This window comes from Lepidochelys kempii, chromosome 7, assembly GCF_965140265.1.
Source record: "Lepidochelys kempii isolate rLepKem1 chromosome 7, rLepKem1.hap2, whole genome shotgun sequence".
NCBI classification, from domain to species: domain Eukaryota; kingdom Metazoa; phylum Chordata; order Testudines; family Cheloniidae; genus Lepidochelys; species Lepidochelys kempii.
The window spans coordinates 62,750,551-62,768,932 of NC_133262.1; the positions used below are offsets into that span (position 1 = coordinate 62,750,551).

Here is an 18,382-nt window from a genome sequence, read left to right on the forward strand (position 1 = left end):
GTGCTGTTCTGGAATTTAGCTCCCCAATAGCAATTGAAAGAAAGCTGACAGGTAAGAGGCCTTATGAGTGTCAAACAGCTGCTCAGAATCGGTTTACCAAACCAAACTGTATCCTGCTGGAGTTCGGTACTGCATGTTCAAAGAATAGATTCAAGCCTTAGGATGCTGGAGCATAGCTACGTTTTCCAGGTGACTTGCACCCCATTGCTTAGAGAGTGTTCGGTGCATGACACCCCCTCTGGGCCAGCCCCCAAACTGTTCTCAGTGATTATAGTCAACTGTATTCTGACAAATCAAACAAGACAGGGACGTGGTAGTAGCAGGGAAGGTGGGAACAGAGTAAAAACTGGTCATTCTTCAAAGAAGCAGACTGGGAATGGCAAACAAAGTGAATTTTATTTTCTCCAGATTAGATACAAATCATATCTCTGACCCTTCCCATAAATGCCTGCTTTTGGCCTTGTCAAAGAATAACAGCCTCAATAGATGGAACTGCAGTAGGCACTGTGTGTTACAGCGCTGGTTCATTTCCAGCAGGACTGGCTTTAGGATTTTGGGGCTCTGAAGGGAGCCCGTGCTTAGGTACAGGGAGCTAAACCCAAAGTCTCTTTTTTTTCCCACCCCGCCATGGGCGGCGGGTATAACAGGCCAGGGGAGGCTAAGCCTCCCCTGGTGCAGCCGCCAGTGACCTGCTGCTGGACACCTGGGCTGTGGTGGCCTCATATCTTCCCCGAGGCCCCCACCTGCTGCTGCTGCTGCTGCCTGGTGAGTCTTCTTCCTCTCCTCCTCCTCCATCTCCCCCCCCTGAGGTCCCAGCTGCTTTCTGCCTCCCTCCCCCATAGGGGTGGAGGGTGAGGAGGGATGCAGTGGGGGCGGGATTTCTCGTGGTGGGCGGTGGAGTGAGAAGGCAAGCGGTGTGGGGTGAGGAGGAACATTGCAGGCTGGGTCTTGCGGTGGGTGAGGGAGTGAGGAGGCGAGCAGCAGTGGGTGGGAGGGGTCTCGTGGTGGGTGATGGAGTGAGGAGGCAAGCAGCAGCAGGTCGGAGAGTGAGGAGGCAACTGGCGGAGGGTGAGGAGGGACACAGCAGGCAGGGGCTCTTGCAGCGGGTGAGGGAGTGAGGAGGTGAGTGGCAGTGGGCTGGGGGACGAGGAGGGATGCAGTGGAGTGAGGAGGCGAACGATGATTGGGCAGGTGGGTCTCATGGCGGGTGGTGAAATGAGGTGAGTGTCGGCGGGCAGGGGATCAGGAGGGATACGGTGGAGTGAGCAAGCAGGGGGTGAGGAGAGATGCAGTGGGCAGGAGGGGTCTTGCAGAGGGTGGTGGAGTGGGGAGGTGAGCAGCGGTGGGTGGGGGGTATCATGGCGGGCAGGAGATGAGCAGGGACATGGTGTATGGTGGACTGAGGAGGTGACTGGCTGCGGGTTGGGGGGTGAGGAGGCAGCAGGTGGTGGGGATGAGGAGGGATTCAGAGAGTGGTGTGTGGGGAAGTTCGTGGGGGAAGGGTGTCTCGCAGCGGGTGGGGGAGTGAGGAGAGATGTAGCGGGCAGCAGTAGAGTGGCCGAACAGGGTGGAGTGTGGGTCGGGCCACAGGCGGAAGAGGCGGGACAAGAAGCTAGCCTCTCCCACAGGAAGCTTCACCCACTGCCCATGTATCTCACTCCAGTTAGTTTAAAGGAGGATTGCAGCTATAGGTTCTGGCTCAGGCTTTGCAAGGCTGTTTGGGTCTCCTCTCCCTCTCTCTAGATCCTACAGCATGGATTCACAAGCTAGTGAGTGCTGAGTTGGCAGTTATCATAGGTGCATGACCATGTGGAAAGGTTCTGCTAACCCAAGGCAACACAGGTGAAGCTGGGCTCATGCTTCCTTATTCAGTTTACACCTTGTGACATGTATAATAAATGTATGTTGTGCCATGGGGTGGTTATATTTAAGTAAATGTGTTAGGCTTTACATGTGGGTTTGCCTTGGGATAAACTAGCCCCTCATAAACGGTATTAAAATAACGGCTGTTCAACATTTATTGTAATAGGGCAGCAGGAGCAGCTGGGCCTGAATCGTATTTCATGGGCTTGCACACTTACCCCATCCTTTACATACTGGACACCACCCCTATGGTTCTCATAGAGCCACTGCCTTCCATCACAAGTCCCTCCTTTTTCTCTTCTGTACAGCATAGCCCTAAAGAACAGCACTAAAACAAGGGGATTCTGTGTTACACTCCCTAACGAGATTGCTTCCCCTCTCCATTTATCTATCTCCAAACTTAGATTCCCTTTAAGGCATTTCAAATGCTTTTGATTCTTCCCTCTGGACTTCTTACAAAGGACTTTTGACAGTATTGTTTTCCAACTCCAGTTTCCTCTTGCTAGGTGTTTTTCCAGGTAGCAGTAACTGCAGGGCATGAGGAATGCTATATCTCCTTGCCATGCTCCTCTCCACTGACTTGGATGCCGTTCTTGGCGTTTGTCCTCTCCAGAGCCAGCTTTATGTCCAGTTCTCTCAGCTGTTTCAGGAAGCCACGGTTTGGGAGGATGCATCGGTGCTGCAGCACTTGCTCAATAGCATCAACCACTGTCATATTCTTGTAAATCATCAGGTAAGCCAAGACCAAGGTGGCGGATCGGCTGCGTCCCATGGCACAATGAACCAAGATCTTGTCTGCATGAGTGAGGAGAGCAAATACAGAGAAGGCTTTCAGATTTACCAATAATAAACACTCCCCCTTCTCTAGGGCCTTCTGCCCAGAGATCTGAATGCTTCACAGCCATGAGTACTCTGTACAGCCTCCCTGCAGGGCAGGTAAATACCATCCTCTTGTACAGGCAGGGACTCTGAAGCACAGAGAGATCAAGTGACTGGCCCGTGGTCACCCAGTGAGTCCCATTGTAAAATCTGGATCTCCTAATGCTTTAACAACTGAAGGATTGCCAATTTACAGCCAGGCAGGATGGGCTGCAATGCGACAGTAGGTAGCCAGCAAAGCCAAGCTGCAGCCTCCCCTTTATTGGGCTCCCACAGATCCATGATTTACTGTGCTTCATTCAGTCTGCTGAATCAAGGAGTGTTTGCTCTCTGGGTCGGGAACAGAATTAGGAGGCGGGGGACCAGCGCCGGCGAGGTGCTGAGGAACCAGATACTCATTCCCTCCAGGAGGGTGAAAAGAATGTGTCCAGTTGCTCACTCCCAATACTTAGTAATATAATACTTAGTCCTGCTATGAGTGCAGGGGACGGGACTAGATGACCTCTTGAGGCCCCTTCCAGTCCTTGGTTCTGTGAATACCAGGGGTCAGAGAGGAAGGATGACTCAGTAGTCAGTTGCCTGCTCTGCCTCAGACTTCCGGTGTGATCTTGGACGAATCACTTTATCCCCCTGTGTCTCATCTCGGGATGACAATTCCTTTCATCCCACCCTGTTTGTCTTGTCCGGTTAGATTTTAGCTCTTGGGATCAGGGCTGTCTCTTACTGCGTATAGGCAGCTCTCACACAATGAGGTGTCAGTCTCTGCCAGAGCCTCTCGGCGCTGCTGTAAGGCACATGAATGAGAGTGGGATTCCCCCACTGGCAGTAGCCAGGGGCCGGAGGAGGAGAGTGAGTGATACTGGGCCCTTCCATGTGCTGCAGGAACTGATGGAAATGCTTCTGGGCTACAAGGCCCTGGGAGGAGAAAAGCTGGGGTGGAGTTTTACATCTTGGAAGGAAAAGGGTGATCCATTGAGGGTGCATCTACACCGTGTTTTAAAACCCCTGGCAGCAAGTCTCAGAGCCCGGGTCAACAGACTCGGGCTTGTGTATGGCATGAGAGATCCTGCTCAGACTCTGAAACCTGGTGAGGAGGGTGGGTCTCAGAGCCTGAGCTCCAGCCCTAGCAGGAACGTCTACACTACTAGTTGCAGCACTGTAGTGTGAGCCCAAGTCCATAGCCCTGGGCTCTGAGACTAGCTGCCATGGAGTTTTTTGGGTTTTTTTATCAGTGTATCCTGATAAAGGCAGCATCTGAAACTCTGTCTACTACAACTTCCTATGGTCAAATAACACCACAAACACCATTGCAAGGCCAGAGGCACTTTTACTTTGTCAACTACATCTGGCTACGACTCCTAGCAATTCACTCCTTGATGCTGGGAGTGAAGGGGATGATTTCCTGGCAGGAGCAGCACTGCTGTGTCATGGACACATCAAGAACTGCCAGCACAAGGGGATTAATGGTCACAGTTTGCATCCTAATCCCAGCAGATAGTTGTAGAGGCATCATGGCAGATTTCCAGCCTCACTGATAACAGAAAATGATAATCCCTTCTATCATTACTCTGAATATTTGAAACAGATGAAAACTGATGAAACCCATTTGTTCAGCCCTTCACTCTTTGCTCGGGCCTCCGGTTTGTAAATGGGCTGGAGCAGAATGGTGGAGTAAATGACTGACATGAGGGGAAGGCTGAGGGATCAAGGCTTTGCTTGGCTAGCTGGGAAAGAGAGAAGAACTTTCTGGGCATCGGTGGGAAGAGGAGAACCTGTATTTTTTGTCACATAAAGGAAGGAGAAAAGTGTGCATGTCTCTTTAGAAATGGCAAGGATGGAGAACCTGTCTGCTGTGTGAACATTGAAGATCTCAGAGGACTTTCCAGAAAGAAGAGAATTTGCCCTGTCCTGCAGGGCCCAATTGTGCAGTGTGTGGGTCGGTGAAGTGATGCCTGCTTGTGTGTTGCTGTTCAAATGCTTTGGGGTGCTAATCTATCTTGCTAAGCTCCTTGTATGGCCGTAGTATCTGGATGCCTCACAATCTTACTTATCCTCCCAACCCCTCTGGGAGGTCAGGAAGTGCTATTATCCCCATCATACAGAGGGGGAGCCAGGACAAAGAAAGACTAAGTGATTTGCCCAGGGTCACATGGCAAGTCTGTGGCAGAGCAAAGACTCAAACCTAGGTTTCCCAAGCTAGTGCCCTGGCCCCTGAACCATCCTTCCTCTACTACTTACTCCAAAGTGTGGGTTAGGAACCCGGAGGGCATTAACCAGACAAACATACTGGGTTATTATACTCCTAGGATGCCTGGAATTAAGTTAAGCATGTGAAAGAAGTGGCAGCTTGCGATGCTAGGTGGCTAAACAGAGACTGGTCTTTATCAAACAGGGTAGTTATGTACTTGTACTTGTATGTATGTATGTATGTATGTTTGTAAGTTATGCACTCTTGCGTAAGATTTCTTTAAGGCTGATCCCTTGCACTGATAGAAGTATGTGCTGCTTGGCTAACTGCCTCTTGTCTCTTTACATGTCCTACTTCTGTAGCCCACTATCTGAATGGGGAAAATGCCCACTACAATACTTCTGAAACCACCGTATCAGCAAAAAAAAAGGCCCTAAATCTATTGCACGTGTATGTTTGACTGAATGCACTAAAATGACCATCCACATCTGGACAAGAAGGTGAGGCTTAATGGTGCCATACTTGGCTGTGGTATGAGTAACGTATTCAGAGCCCCTTGTTTCCCAACATGAGTTTCTTTGCGTTCTTGTCCTCCTCTCTTCTCCAGGGCTACTACAGGCAATGGTCATCTTTACATCATTAGTGCATGTAAGAACAAAACACAACTCTCTGTCCTTGTTATTCAAACACCTTACCAATGCAGCAGCCAGAAGAACAGCTACATACAGAAGTGTCAGCATTACACATTTAGTTACTCTTGAATTCAGAAGTATTTTTAATAAGTGAATCACTCCATTCTCCGAGTCGGGCTTCTGTTTCATTGCTGCATCAATGCTTGGTTGAGCCTCAAGGCTTCACAGGTGTTTGATACAGCCTTGTAACCGGGAGCTTTGAAGCTTGAGCCTTGCGAAATGCTCTGAGTCTCTCCCCGATCATTTATCAGCACATGAGGATGTGCTGGACTTCCCAGGGCTTGTCTATATGGAGCAGCAATGTGTACGACAGGGCTTTGAGTTCTAAAGCACACTAGCGTGCTGTGCACTAACAGGTCCATGTAGGACCTGCTTGAGCACTTTAATGCAGTGCTGTTGGAAACAGTCTTTCTCTCTTGACTTCTGTGTGTTTACCATGTCTTTCACGCTATGCTGCGGGAATGGGAAGAGAAGGCTGCAGGATGGAGAAATGAAGGCTATTAAGGGCTTGTCTGCAAAAACATTTTCTCCATGGCAACTTGGGGTGTGACTGTACCCTCACCGGCCTGCCGTGGACTAGGTTTTTGGGTGCACCTTGCTGGCACAAGTTCTTTAGAGTACTTTGAGCAAGTCCCATTTTAAAGAAGCTTGGAGCGAAGCATTCTAATGAACTCAACAGCAGGGAGCACGGAGTTAGTTATTCTGTGGCAGGGTAGTGTGAGCTAGATTCACACCCCACCTTGCCACAAACTACGTGTTTGTGTAGACAAGCTCCTGAGGCCTAAGTCCCTCTCTGGGAATGTGATTAGAAGTGAGGCTAGAGATCAGACACTTTCAGCCACCCAGAAAATCTAACTATTCCCCACCCTTTCCAGAAGCAGGACTTGGGTGGAGTCTTGTCAATTTTAAGTAGCTTCCTTCACCTACGGACCTCTCTTCCTTCTAAGAACATAAAATCTTCAAGCAGCACGAAATGCTAATGACACTTCAATTTTAAAATAGTGATGATTTATTGTCTTTCTGCCTTAACAAGGGGCAAATTCTGTAGCTGAGGACTGTACTTGTTGAAAGCTTAAGACCTGGCTGGTTATTGGGGATATGCCAGGTAACCAGCAGCTGCTGATCTAAACAGCCAAGAACACAAGTTGACAAAAGGTTGGAAACTTGGTATATGTGGCCCTCTGATATTAAAGGCTTTGTAGGTCAGCAGGAGGATCTTAAGTTTCTTTGCTGGCTCCTGGTAAAACACACCCTGTTGAGATTTTTTTTTTTTTTTTTTTTTTTTTAATAAGAACTGGAGTAAATGCTGAAAGACAGTGTGGGGTCGCGGCTGTGGTGCTTCACATCAGCTTAAACCCTTAGTTAGAACACTGCTGGAGGTCAGCAAATAATGAATTGTAGTAATCAAGCTGGGAAATTACAAAGGCTTAACTAATGTTTCCAGATCTGTGCTGTCAAAGTGATTTCAGTCTCCTACGGCTTGGAAGATGACAAAAATAAATCCCTGTTACAGCTTGGAGATGATCTGATGGCAAAAGTACTAAAGTGCTTTTATATGTCTCTATAGCAAACCTAATGCTTTAGTGTAAGAAATGTTGAAGTGACAGCCTTGGAGACTGGAGTCCTACATTCGCAGGGTAAGTACAGCCTGGGCAGATGCCCTGCTAATAGGCCTCACAGCTTACTGGAAAGGGACCACTTCTAGGAATGGCAGATGAGCTCCATGGCCCATTGAGTTCACGACTTTCCTCCTGAGATTGTTTGCTTCATAGGATTGTACAATGAGCGCTGCTTGTGCTAGGGACACCTGTATGCTAGGGAGATCGCTGCTTAACAGTGGCCCATCGGAAGGTAATTTGGATTGCTATCAAATCCCATTGATTGGAATGGCTGACGTGGCTGTGAGATGACCTGAACCCCATAACAGCATTGACTTCCCTGAAATGACCAGCTCCATTATTAGCCATTGCTTGTTTGTCCTCTGCCGGTGGTCCTTGACTTTCTCTGCCTGTTTCACCCCTTGGGAGTTGGCTACTTCTGATGAATACTCATGTGCACTGAGATCAACTGTAGCAAACGAGGTCTTTCTGACCGTACTCTGCCCCCTCCTTACTTCTCTGATCTTGGAGTGCAGCTTCAATGAATTCAGCAGCTGAATAAAAGAACTGGCTGAGGTTGAAGGTGGTGAGATCATCTGCTTCTACCCCATGGTACTCAATGGTTATGTCACTGTAGTAGTCTGGTCCTGTGTCCACATTCCACCGGCCGTGGGCTGCATTGAGGATGTGGGTGAAGCCGGCTTTCTCAAGGCTGTAGCGATCTAATGCAGTTTTCCTGTTAAACAAATGTCACAGTCAGATGTGTAAATGGAGCTCTCTCATGCTGCATCCGCTCAGAAATATTTCTCTTATTTTGCAAGTCATAAACCACAACGACACTGATGATACTTCAAAGAAGCAGTCTGATCCCCTGCCTTTACACAGGTTTCAGAGTAGCAGCCATGTTAGTCTGTGTCCGCAAAAAGAAAAGGAGTACTTGTGGCATCTTAGAGACTAACCAATTTATTTGAGCATAAGCTTTCGTGAGCTACAGCTCACTTCATTGGATGCTCAGATAAATTGGTTAGTCTCTAAGGTGCCACAAGTACTCCTTTTCTTTTTGCCTTTACACAATACCTTTCATCCCAGGATGTCACAAACAAACTGAGCTGCCTAGCAGCCATATGCTGTGAGCCGTTATTGGTTCTACCCATTTTACAGATGGGAAACTTGAGCTACAGAGAGGTTAAGTTGACTTGTCCAAGGTCACAAACTGAGTGAGCAGCAGAGCTAGAAATAGAATCCATGAATCCTTCCTCCCACTCCCTGGCTTTAACCATCTGACACATTCTCTCCCTTCATTTAATATTACAGGACTAATCAAAAAGTCAGTTACAAATGAGGATTAAATTCAGCTAAGGTTCACATGGCTCTTACTACCTCTGAAAGAAATGCAACCACCCAGATTTTTCCCTTCTACACTTAGAGGAAAAAACTTGTTCATGCTCATGTGTCCAAAGGGTCTAGAAGCCCTGTCAGCCTCCTCCTTGCTGCCATGTACTAACGGATCATGTTAAGGTGTCTCAAGACAAAAGCACTATACTCAGAGATCACATATCAGCCACTGATTTAGAGCTGTAACTGCTTTAGAGAAGTAAAAGGGGATAGTGCTACTCCCTGTCCTCTTCCTCCTCTGGAGTGAAGAGGAATTGGCTCCTGGGGTGAGGGGGAATCTATTGGGTGGGTGGGGGGAATGAAACTGAAAATATTCAAGCATCTTAAAGTGGTCAGGAAGTGCAAAGCTAATGCTTCCCTTTCCATGCTCAGGCACCCGGATGTGCTAAGGACAGGAAAGTGGCAGTCCAACCTTCAGCAAACCTGTTGATAAGAACAGCCTATTGTTATTTATTATTATTAATGTGCCCTCATGCCTAGGAGCCCTAGTCATGGATCAGGGCCCCACTGTGCTAGGTGCTGTACAAACACCCAGCAAACAGATGAGCCCTGTAAGGATTGTAAGGACACAGTGTGGCTGTTCTTATGTTCTTAATATGAATCCTTTATCCTTTCTTCCTAACCCTGTTGGCCAGAAGATACAAAAAGGAAATTCTAATTGTACTCCGCTGTACCTGAGCACACACAAGTGTGGTTGAGAATTCCTTGAGGGATGCAGAAGAGCTGCTGCTGCTGTATCAAGGCACGTAGCTCTTGCTTCCACACAAGAGCATTGTTTAGCGGCTATGTCTAATAAGCTGTGTGTTTTATACAAGGTAAGACAGTGGGGTCAGTTTCTACTGTTGTGTTACCATGGGATCTTTGTTTTGGTGGGTTAGCACAATCTAGCAGAGTCCCCAGAACAATTACACAGCCACGAGCTCACTGAACAATAGAGACCCAGCATTGTTATTGGAGGAGAGCCCAGAGTCAGTGCAGCCCTCTGCTGCCCGTAGTGCTCAAACACACTTTCACCTACTCCCCTAGGCAGGAAGTATGCTCACCCCCTGAACTTCCTCTCAGAGCTACTTCCCGAGATGGCCGGGTCCTTCCTTTCTGGGAGGAGCCATAGAACTGGGTGAAGTTTTTCAGGTGAATTTTTTGGGGGAAAAATGCGGATTTGGGTTGACTGAAACATTTTGTGGCTTTGTGTAGAATATGTCAAACTGATTCAGCAGAAAATAAAAACTAAAAATAATTCCAAACAAATCTGAACATTTCATTTCTATACTAACTGTTCCACGTTTTTTTGATTCAAAATGACTTTCAAAATTTACTTCAGTTTTATTTTTATAAATTTAAAAACATTTAAAACACTCAGAATCAAAACATTTCAGCAGATGTTGAACAAAATGTTTCATTTGACCCAAATCAGTGTTTTTTCTGACTACTTGATTTGCTGAAAATTTCAAAAATGATTTGTTTTTGGATGAACCCAAGATGGTAATTTTTTTTTCAGAATTGCCAGTGGACTGAGAAATCAGTTATGCATACAACTTTAGAGCCCCCCTCGTTAGGGGCTGCATGTAGATGTGCCCCACATACAGTCCTAGCAAGCACAGAGTAACTCTGTTACAATACTATCGAAAAGATTGATGCTTTAAAAACAGATGAAATAATTTCCTGGGGAGAAGGTCAGGGCAGGTGACGTATCCTACTCTGTTGAATCTGCCATGCTTGAGGTGAAACACGGATTCTGCTTTCAGGTTTGGTTTTGTGGTGGTTCCCCCCTGCAACCCTTATGGGGAAAAAAAAATCTGTTTTCCATTCTTCAGACTTGGCCCAACAAATATGGGAAAATGATGCTTTCAGTTCATAGATCTGTGCTCAGTTAGAAGTCCTGCAAGTGGAATCCTTGCTTAATAGCAAGTAGGGCCATATTGTAGTCAGGGTCAATGGGAAAATAAAGATTAACTGTCCATGAAAAGTAAGTTCAAATTTGGATTCTGCAAATGCAGCTCAATCGAATAAATAGCAGTTGAATTAAACAATGTACATTGTTGCTGTTCTAAACAGAGACAATGCCAAACAATAGGTCACATGCAGGGGTGAAAGTAAAATGCAGCTCTTACCGGGTATGGGGCCGCTCTGGCCCCCCCAGAAGGGGCAGGGCCTCGGGCAGAAGGGGCAGGACTGGGGGTCAGCGTATCCCAGCCCATCCATCTGCGCTCCCTGGCCCGCACTGCCTGGGGCTTCAGCGGCAATTTAAAAGGCCCTTTTAAATCGCGGCCCTGGGGCAGCTACTTCTTTTGTGTCTCTCCCCCACCCCCGTCAGCAGTCAGGGGGGTGGGCAAAAGTGGCAGCGATGTTAAAGCTTTTTGCGCCCCCCCATCGGCGGCCCTGCCGGGTCGTCGCTGCTCCTTTTGTGCCCCCCCCCCTCCCATTGGCGGCCCTGTTGGTAGGGACCTGGCAGAGCCGCCGATCAGGGGCGCAAAAGGGGTTAAAATCACCCCTGCATTTGACACTGCAACATTCATCTGGGGTGTAATTTCCCTGTTTCCTTGACTGGGTTCTCAGGAGACTGTCAGAAATTAATGCCTTAAATGCAAATTAGACAAGGTGGGTGAGGTAATATCTTTCAGAGAACCAACTTGTGCTGGTGAGAGAGGCAGGCTTTTGAGCTAAAAGGACCTGAAGAAGAGATCTACGTAGCTCAAAAGCTTTTGCAACTCCTATCCTGGGACCACCACAGTTACAACAACACTGCAACCAACTTAGACGCAGACACTATACCAAGAGAGAGCTTTGATTATAACGTGTTGCATGGTTCTGAGATCTCGCATTTATGTGTTCAGTGGCTGGAATGTTTAGTGAGCACACGGGAGTCTCATTTGTCAGAGAGAAGGCACAGTGCTTTTTTATTAACTGCGTCAGTGCTCAGCTAAGTCAGAGTCTGCTCAGGCTTTGAAAACCATTTAGTGTGTTCTGGGCAAACCCAAGGGTTACCACAGGGTTTACCATAGTCACTCCCATATTAGCATGGTATTTTTGTATCTGCATAGTCACTTCCATTCTACCTCTCCTTACAGTACCCAAATTAAACCTCCCAGGGCTCTTTAGGGTTAGGGACATGGGGGGGTCTATGCTATTGGAGCAGCCCACTGGTATACTGACTGCAGTATCCTGGCAACAGACTATACCTGAAGTTTCAGTGGAAAACACTCCTCTTTGCCTTTCCTTTTTGCCCCAGGCGTTGTGGGAAAGCGTATTTTGAGGCCAGGGGTGGAGGATGGAGTTCCTTCCTGATGCCTGCTCTTGACTATCTTATGTCCTGAAGTTTTAGTATAATTTTTCTTAATCAGTTTGGACTAACCCCTTATATTAGCAGAGGCATATTGGGTATGTATTTATTCATGTAGTCATTCTGTCAGTTGGGATTGGATAAAGAGGAGTAACTGATCCGTCTTAAACCTTACAAATGCTTACAGTGTGATAAACAAAATCTGTTATAATTGTGAGTCCCTCTTCTGTTCTGAATTAATCATAGATATAAGATACAGAAGAGACATTCTGAGCTCTGTCTAGACCATCATCCTGCCAATGAAGGATTATTCTCTATCATGTTCTCTTTAGTGCTTCATGCAGGCTGATGTTAAATTGTCTGTCATCCTTGCCTTCCTCTTAGCTTAGCTTCTCAGGTCAACTGCTTCAAACTCTGCTGTATTGAGTGCTGTTCTGTGGACCTGTTCGAGTTCAGAACTGACCTTTTGCAGGCAAGGTTACCACAGAAAAGGCCATTTATTCCCACTGGTGCCTGTCCCATAACCCATTGTTTAACATGGGCCCAGATCAAACCCTTCCTTCTTTAGCTGCTAAAACTAGAAAACTTTCAAACGTGAGTGCTCAGAGTTAAGCATTCAGATCCATTTTGGGGCATTAAGATGCCAGTTTAGCAAAGCACTTAAGAATGTGCTTAGGTTGCACTGACTTCAGTGAAATTTAAGCATACACTTTACTGAACTGGTGTCATAATAAATGCCCTGACTTTCAGTGGTGCTGCGCACCTGCAGAGCCAGTTGTGAGCTCTCTGCACCTCTGCAGGTAAGACTATGTATTTAGATGCCTCAATATGGGTTTGGCTGCCTCTGTCTGAAAGGGTTGTTGTCATTTCTGTAGAAGGCTTACACCAGGAACTTTTCCTACGATTTCTAGTACGTTGCGTATTCTGCGGGGCCAGGATTTTGTGCCTTTGTTCTGTACAGCATTGAGCACACTATCTTTGTGAAAAATATAAAGGATTAAATCACTCCACAGCTGCTGCTTCCACCTCATATGCTGTTTTTTGCTTTCCTCTTTAGAGAGCTCCAGCAAGCTTAAATGGCGTGATTTTCCTTTCCAGTAACTAAGCTCTGTTAGGTCCTTAACAGGACTTCTTCCCTCTGCTAGCAAGAGGTTCTGTATTTATAACCTGCTCCTATTGGCTTAAACTGAAGTTTTGCCATTCATAGTAACAAAGGATCAGGTCCTCAGACCAAGATTTTCAAAAGTGACCAGTGATTTTGAGTGCCCAACTTGAGATATTATAAAGAATTTTCAGAAAGTGCTGCAGATTAGCCCTTTGATAATCAGGCCCTTGTAGGGTTGCCAATCCTCTAGGATTGCCCTGGAGTCTCCAGGAATTAAAGATCAATTTCTAACTAACGATTGTCATGTGATGAAACCTCCAGGAATACATCCAACCAAAATTGGCAACCCTAGACCCTTTTCAGGTGCTTCCAGTTGAATATCTAAATAATGGGCCTATCCTTCAAAATCCCTCAAACTTTCCTTTTCCATGTTACCTACAAAAAAAATCTTTACAACAGGTAGACAGATGGGGGCATGCAAGGAAACAATGAGACATTATTGCTCAGCATGATCGGCAGTGGTCTCAGCTTACCGGCAGCCTGTCTATCTGTGGTCTCTTTTCTTATACTTAGTTTCTAAGCTGTTTGGGGCAGAAACCATCCTTTTTCTCTTTATATAGCACCTAGTACAATAGGGTCCTGGTCAGTAACTGGGGCTCCTAGGTTCTACAAATAATAAATAAACGTAATAGGTTTTGGTCTTGCTTTAGTTGAAGTGACTTGATTGTCAATGATCTTGAGGTAACTAACATGATTGCAAATTCTGATGTAGAAGCTCATGCACGTTTCTGAATGCAAATATTGTTCCCAGCCGTAGCTCATACAACCATGACCAGAAACAAACCTTTGTGCAGTGCCAACACTAGAATTTACAAGCATCTCAATTAACTCAAGATAATTGGCAAACAGGTTGATTTACAGCACAACCCAAAACTTTGGTGTAGATGTACCAATAGAAGCACCCACAATCATGAGTCACTTGTGAAAATCTCAGTTCATAGTTTACCTCCTTTGTGCTTTAATATCATTAGAACTCTTGGGTATATCACAAGATGTATGTGTTTCCTTTTCTTCCATTTACTTCTTACACCACTACTGTGGTAATAGCATTTTAGATGAAAGCAAAGAGGATGTAAAATAAGAATACCTACCAGCAGCCAAATGGGTAAGACAGCTAGTGAGCTAGGGCCACACAAAGGCTGTTAGTGTGAATTATAAACCTTGTTCAAGGGTTTATAATTCAATCCTTAATTTGTTTTGAGCTAGCACATGACACAGATGTTCTCCCTCTTGCAATTAGCTCACCACCTGAGTTTAATAGTCCAGCTAAGAGTTTCTGTCTTACTCCCTCCCTACGTGATGCTATTGCCTTGTAAATGTGATAGATATTTCTATTTCTCTGGTAATAATTGAACATAAAACCACAATGCCAGGAAAAGTTCGCTCTAAATGCCCGGTGTAGGTGAAACTATCAGCATTTGACATCCTCCAGTTGCTTTCATTTTACTCTTCTGGGCCATCTGTGTTTTAGCGCTTGATTTCTTTTTACATGGCATAAGCCATTATGATCTTCAATGTCTGCCTTGAATGCACTTCAGAGCAGGGAAGGTGAAGTACTGTATTGGGAAATAATTAGGAAAATGACAGTACATCTCAATCTGGGAAGGGAGGCATGGAGGAAAGTTTGGGTCCCTGAGTAAAAACCCACCAGGCCTTTTAATAACAAGAGATATACTGGGTACAGTGGCCTTGATTCAGCAAAGCACTTAAGCACATCCCAAAGTCAAGCATGTGCTTAAGTCCATCCTTATGCAGCAAAGCCTTTAAGCAGGGGCTCAACTCTTTACAAAACCAGGGCCTCTACAGTGGAACATGAGGCAGATGGACCCACCAGTGTGTTTGTAAAGTTCTGTGACGGGGGAGAGGAATACTTGAGATGGGAATGACCCTCATATGTGGGAAATAGAAGATGAAATCCCTTTTTACTTTAGATTATATGCACACCTCAGAACATGTTGCCTAGTACTGAGTTGAGGGGAAAAGGCCCAATCAAAAATATAACTAAGTGCAGCCATTTCCTTGAAGAATAGTACTTATTTCTTTAAGATTTATACAAGGACAAAAAGATGGTGCCCATCCAAGCCTGTGGTCTTCATTTCAAATGAAAGTTCATAGCAAAAAGACCACTACTGCTACAAATTCTATTTCATCCCAGCAACAGTTAGCTAACCCTTATAGCAAAATAAAATGATACTGTCCTTCCCTTTCTATAGTTTACCCCAACCCACCATCGCCACCTCTCTCATTGGCACCTCTCTCATGAGCACCAATAACTCAGCCTTCATTCATGCTTTAGTCTCAGCCAGACACTGGGGGAGATGCTCAACCACGCCATCTGGTCAGAGGAGACAGAAACACAAGCTGGGTGTCATCCACATATTGAAGACATCACCACCCATGCTTCTCTGTTAACCCTCCCAATGGCCTCACACACGTGTTAAATGGGGAGGGACAAGATGGAGCCCTGTGAAAACCTCTGAGTGCCCAGCAGGAAGCAAAGCAAGTCTACCCTCTGAGATCGTTCAACAAGAAATGCATAGAGCAACACTATCTACTCCTCCTATAGCCCCCAGGTAAGTCAACAGAATTTCATAGTCAGTGCTATCTGACTCAGTGGCTGGTGTATCTAATATCATTATGGACACTCATCTTTTATGCAATACTTGAGGGAGATCATTGAGCAACACAAACAGCTGCTTTCTTAGTTTGTATCATACTCAAGTTAATACTTGGATTGACAAGGGTTAAGAAAATCTGAGGCAATGAGATATTGTGGAAGGAATTGTCTCTTCATAAATTTTCAAGTATTTTTAACCACCAAGGGAAGGCTAGGGGCAGGGCACTAATTTGCCAGATGTTCAGTGTCAAATGAGGAATTCCTGAATATAGACAGTTTCCTTAAGAGTGGTCTGCAACCTGCCATTGCTAAGGCAGGTGTTGACAATCTCCACTAATACTGGGCCTAAAGTTTCCGCAACTTCCCCTGCATCTACAGAAGCACTGCTGGCTGAAGCTTAAGTAGAGATAATGTAGCATTTGTCCCCAACAAGGCATTGCCTAGTCTTCACAGATGCATGAATCAGAGCAAATTTTTTTCCCTCTGCAAACTAGCTAGCAAGTTCTTCACAACCAGAGGAACTCATGAGTTGCTGAGTGGGGAAAGCCAGGATTCACTGAGCAATCCAGTCCCCAAAGCAAATCCGCTGACTGACGTTTTGTGGATGCTGTGATAGGCAAGGAACCTCCTCTTCACCTTCCCCACATCAAAAGCATAAGAGTTTTGGAAAATGTTTGACACAGACAATTAATTTTGGACTTTGACACTCTTCCTTATTGCTTCAACTGTTGCAAATCAGCTGCAGACCAAAATGATTTGTGAGGAGGACTGGCAGTGTAAACTGCCAATGCTGCTTGTATCTTGGCATTTAAAGCTAAAGTCCATACCATCGCTTTTTGTTCCTGAGAGATTTTTTTGTATGGAGTTACATATTTACCTTCCGGCTCATAAAGCCTCCACTAGGACTGGTAAATGACAATGCTAATATTACAGTGAAACCTTCCACCATGTCTCTTTCTTTTTAAAATAAAATGATCCCACACCCCTCTCCATTCTGTGTACATATTTCTACCTCCTGGGTAACTAACAATACACCTGGAATGTTTCTATTTTGATGTGATTAATACCAGTGGATGTCCTAAGAGTTCATATGTTCTAAACAGTGTGATGTAACTGTCCATTGCACTGAACCAATTCCCATCTGATTTCCTCTGAACTAATCCAAATGGCATTTCTCTTCAAATGTAGCCATTTTGACTGAGCCAAAGACATCACTTTGCCAGACAAAATCCTCCAGAAAGGGGAGGGAGTCAATCAATGGGTGGCTAAACACTCAGTGTGTGCTTAATTAGCACAGTTCCCTATCTTCTAGATGATCTCTCTGCGTGTGCTACCTGCAAACTTAATTGCCTTAGTCAGTTCTCAAACCATACCCCTCGTAGCAAGCATGGTTGTCAGCTCTACCAGCTGAACTATAGAGAAGGCTTCCTTTCTACTGGAGTTTGGCTCTGCTTTGCAGCTGGAAGTTAGTCTTAAAATGCATTATGTAGGGAGGGCTCTCTTGATTAGTTTCTCTTTTTGGTAGAGAGAGGCCAATGAGACAGTGTTCAGATATAGATTAGGTTCTGGCTAGGATTCAGATTTGAGACCTAATCAGAGCTAGGGATGAGGTCAGATGATGCCAAGCTTTTAGGAGACCACCATCATCTTTAGTTGAAATCTTGTGAATGGTACTTTGGTTCCAGAAAACGGCCTTTTTAAGTTTTGGATTTAACCCAGAATCACAGCCATCGTGATGGGTAATTTGGCAGCTACCATCTCTACTTTCTGGCTCTGCACTAGGAGCTGGGTTTCCCTCTGAGCATCAGTTTTGCTTGGTTGTACCCTATGGCTGGGGATCAGCCAACCAGGCCACCTGAAGAAGACATCTGCCTCACATCAAACAGTGCACATCAAACAGTGTTAAAAGAAGGAAACAAAACAAAGCAGTTCCCTATCCTATTGAAGATGATCTACATGTTACTAATCCTGGTCATGGATAAACCAAAAGCCTGTTTCTGTTCCTGTCACTGGGAGGCTCCTATTGTCTCCAGGGTCTGGTCTTAAAAGTCTTTAGAACTTGCCGGAGGAAAACTTCAACTGGAACTGAACACAGGATGTTAAATTTGAGGCTTTGATTATTCTGGGCCTGACGGGCCTCATGAGGATTTGATTGCCCCTGGGAAACAGCTGCAGCGGAGTCCTGTAACAAAAGGAATGAGTGGCCTCACAGGGCTCCATGATAGCCTGCGTTGCATTAGAATAATGCTGTGGTTATGTAGTCAGGATAATTAATTGGCATTTCCATAAGCAGTCACTACTAACCTCGTAAATGCAGAAGGCAGGAATGAGGCCCAGATGTGGAGGCTCTGAAGATAAACTCTGTATGTGTGTGTACACTTGATTTGCAATGAGCATGCCACTAAATTCTTCTAAGGGCAACCCTTAATTTAGCCTGGTTGATAAGGATGCAAAATGAACGTGACATCTGTTGCCTTTTCCACAGTAGCTATTTGGTGCCCAGTGCTTCAACCAGGCCCTAAAAAGAGGCACACTGTTGAGTTGAGGGCGGAAGCTGTTGGTCACAAATAAGGTCATCTTGTCCCAAGGGGCTTATCTTGTGTTGCATGCTTAGGACATGAAAATAACTAAAAGAGAACATAAAGCTGGGTGAAGTGTCAAAGCAAACCAGTTCCACTCTAATAAAGAGGCACCCCTATTTTGAC

The 18,382-nt window shown here is 45.6% G+C and overlaps 1 protein-coding gene across 1 annotated transcript in view; it reads right to left on the minus strand.

Moving 5' to 3' along the window:
• Window positions 1-377: 377 nt before the first annotated feature.
• DUSP29 (dual specificity phosphatase 29) overlaps window positions 378-18,382 on the minus strand; it is a 44,614-nt gene continuing 26,609 nt past the window's right edge. The window contains exons 3-4 of the mRNA XM_073354902.1: window positions 7,736-7,956; window positions 378-2,658 (exon numbers count right to left, since the gene is read on the minus strand). Of these exons, the coding sequence (XP_073211003.1) occupies window positions 2,411-2,658; window positions 7,736-7,956 (469 nt within the window). The 3' untranslated portion in view covers window positions 378-2,410. The remainder of the gene's footprint in view (window positions 2,659-7,735; window positions 7,957-18,382) is intronic.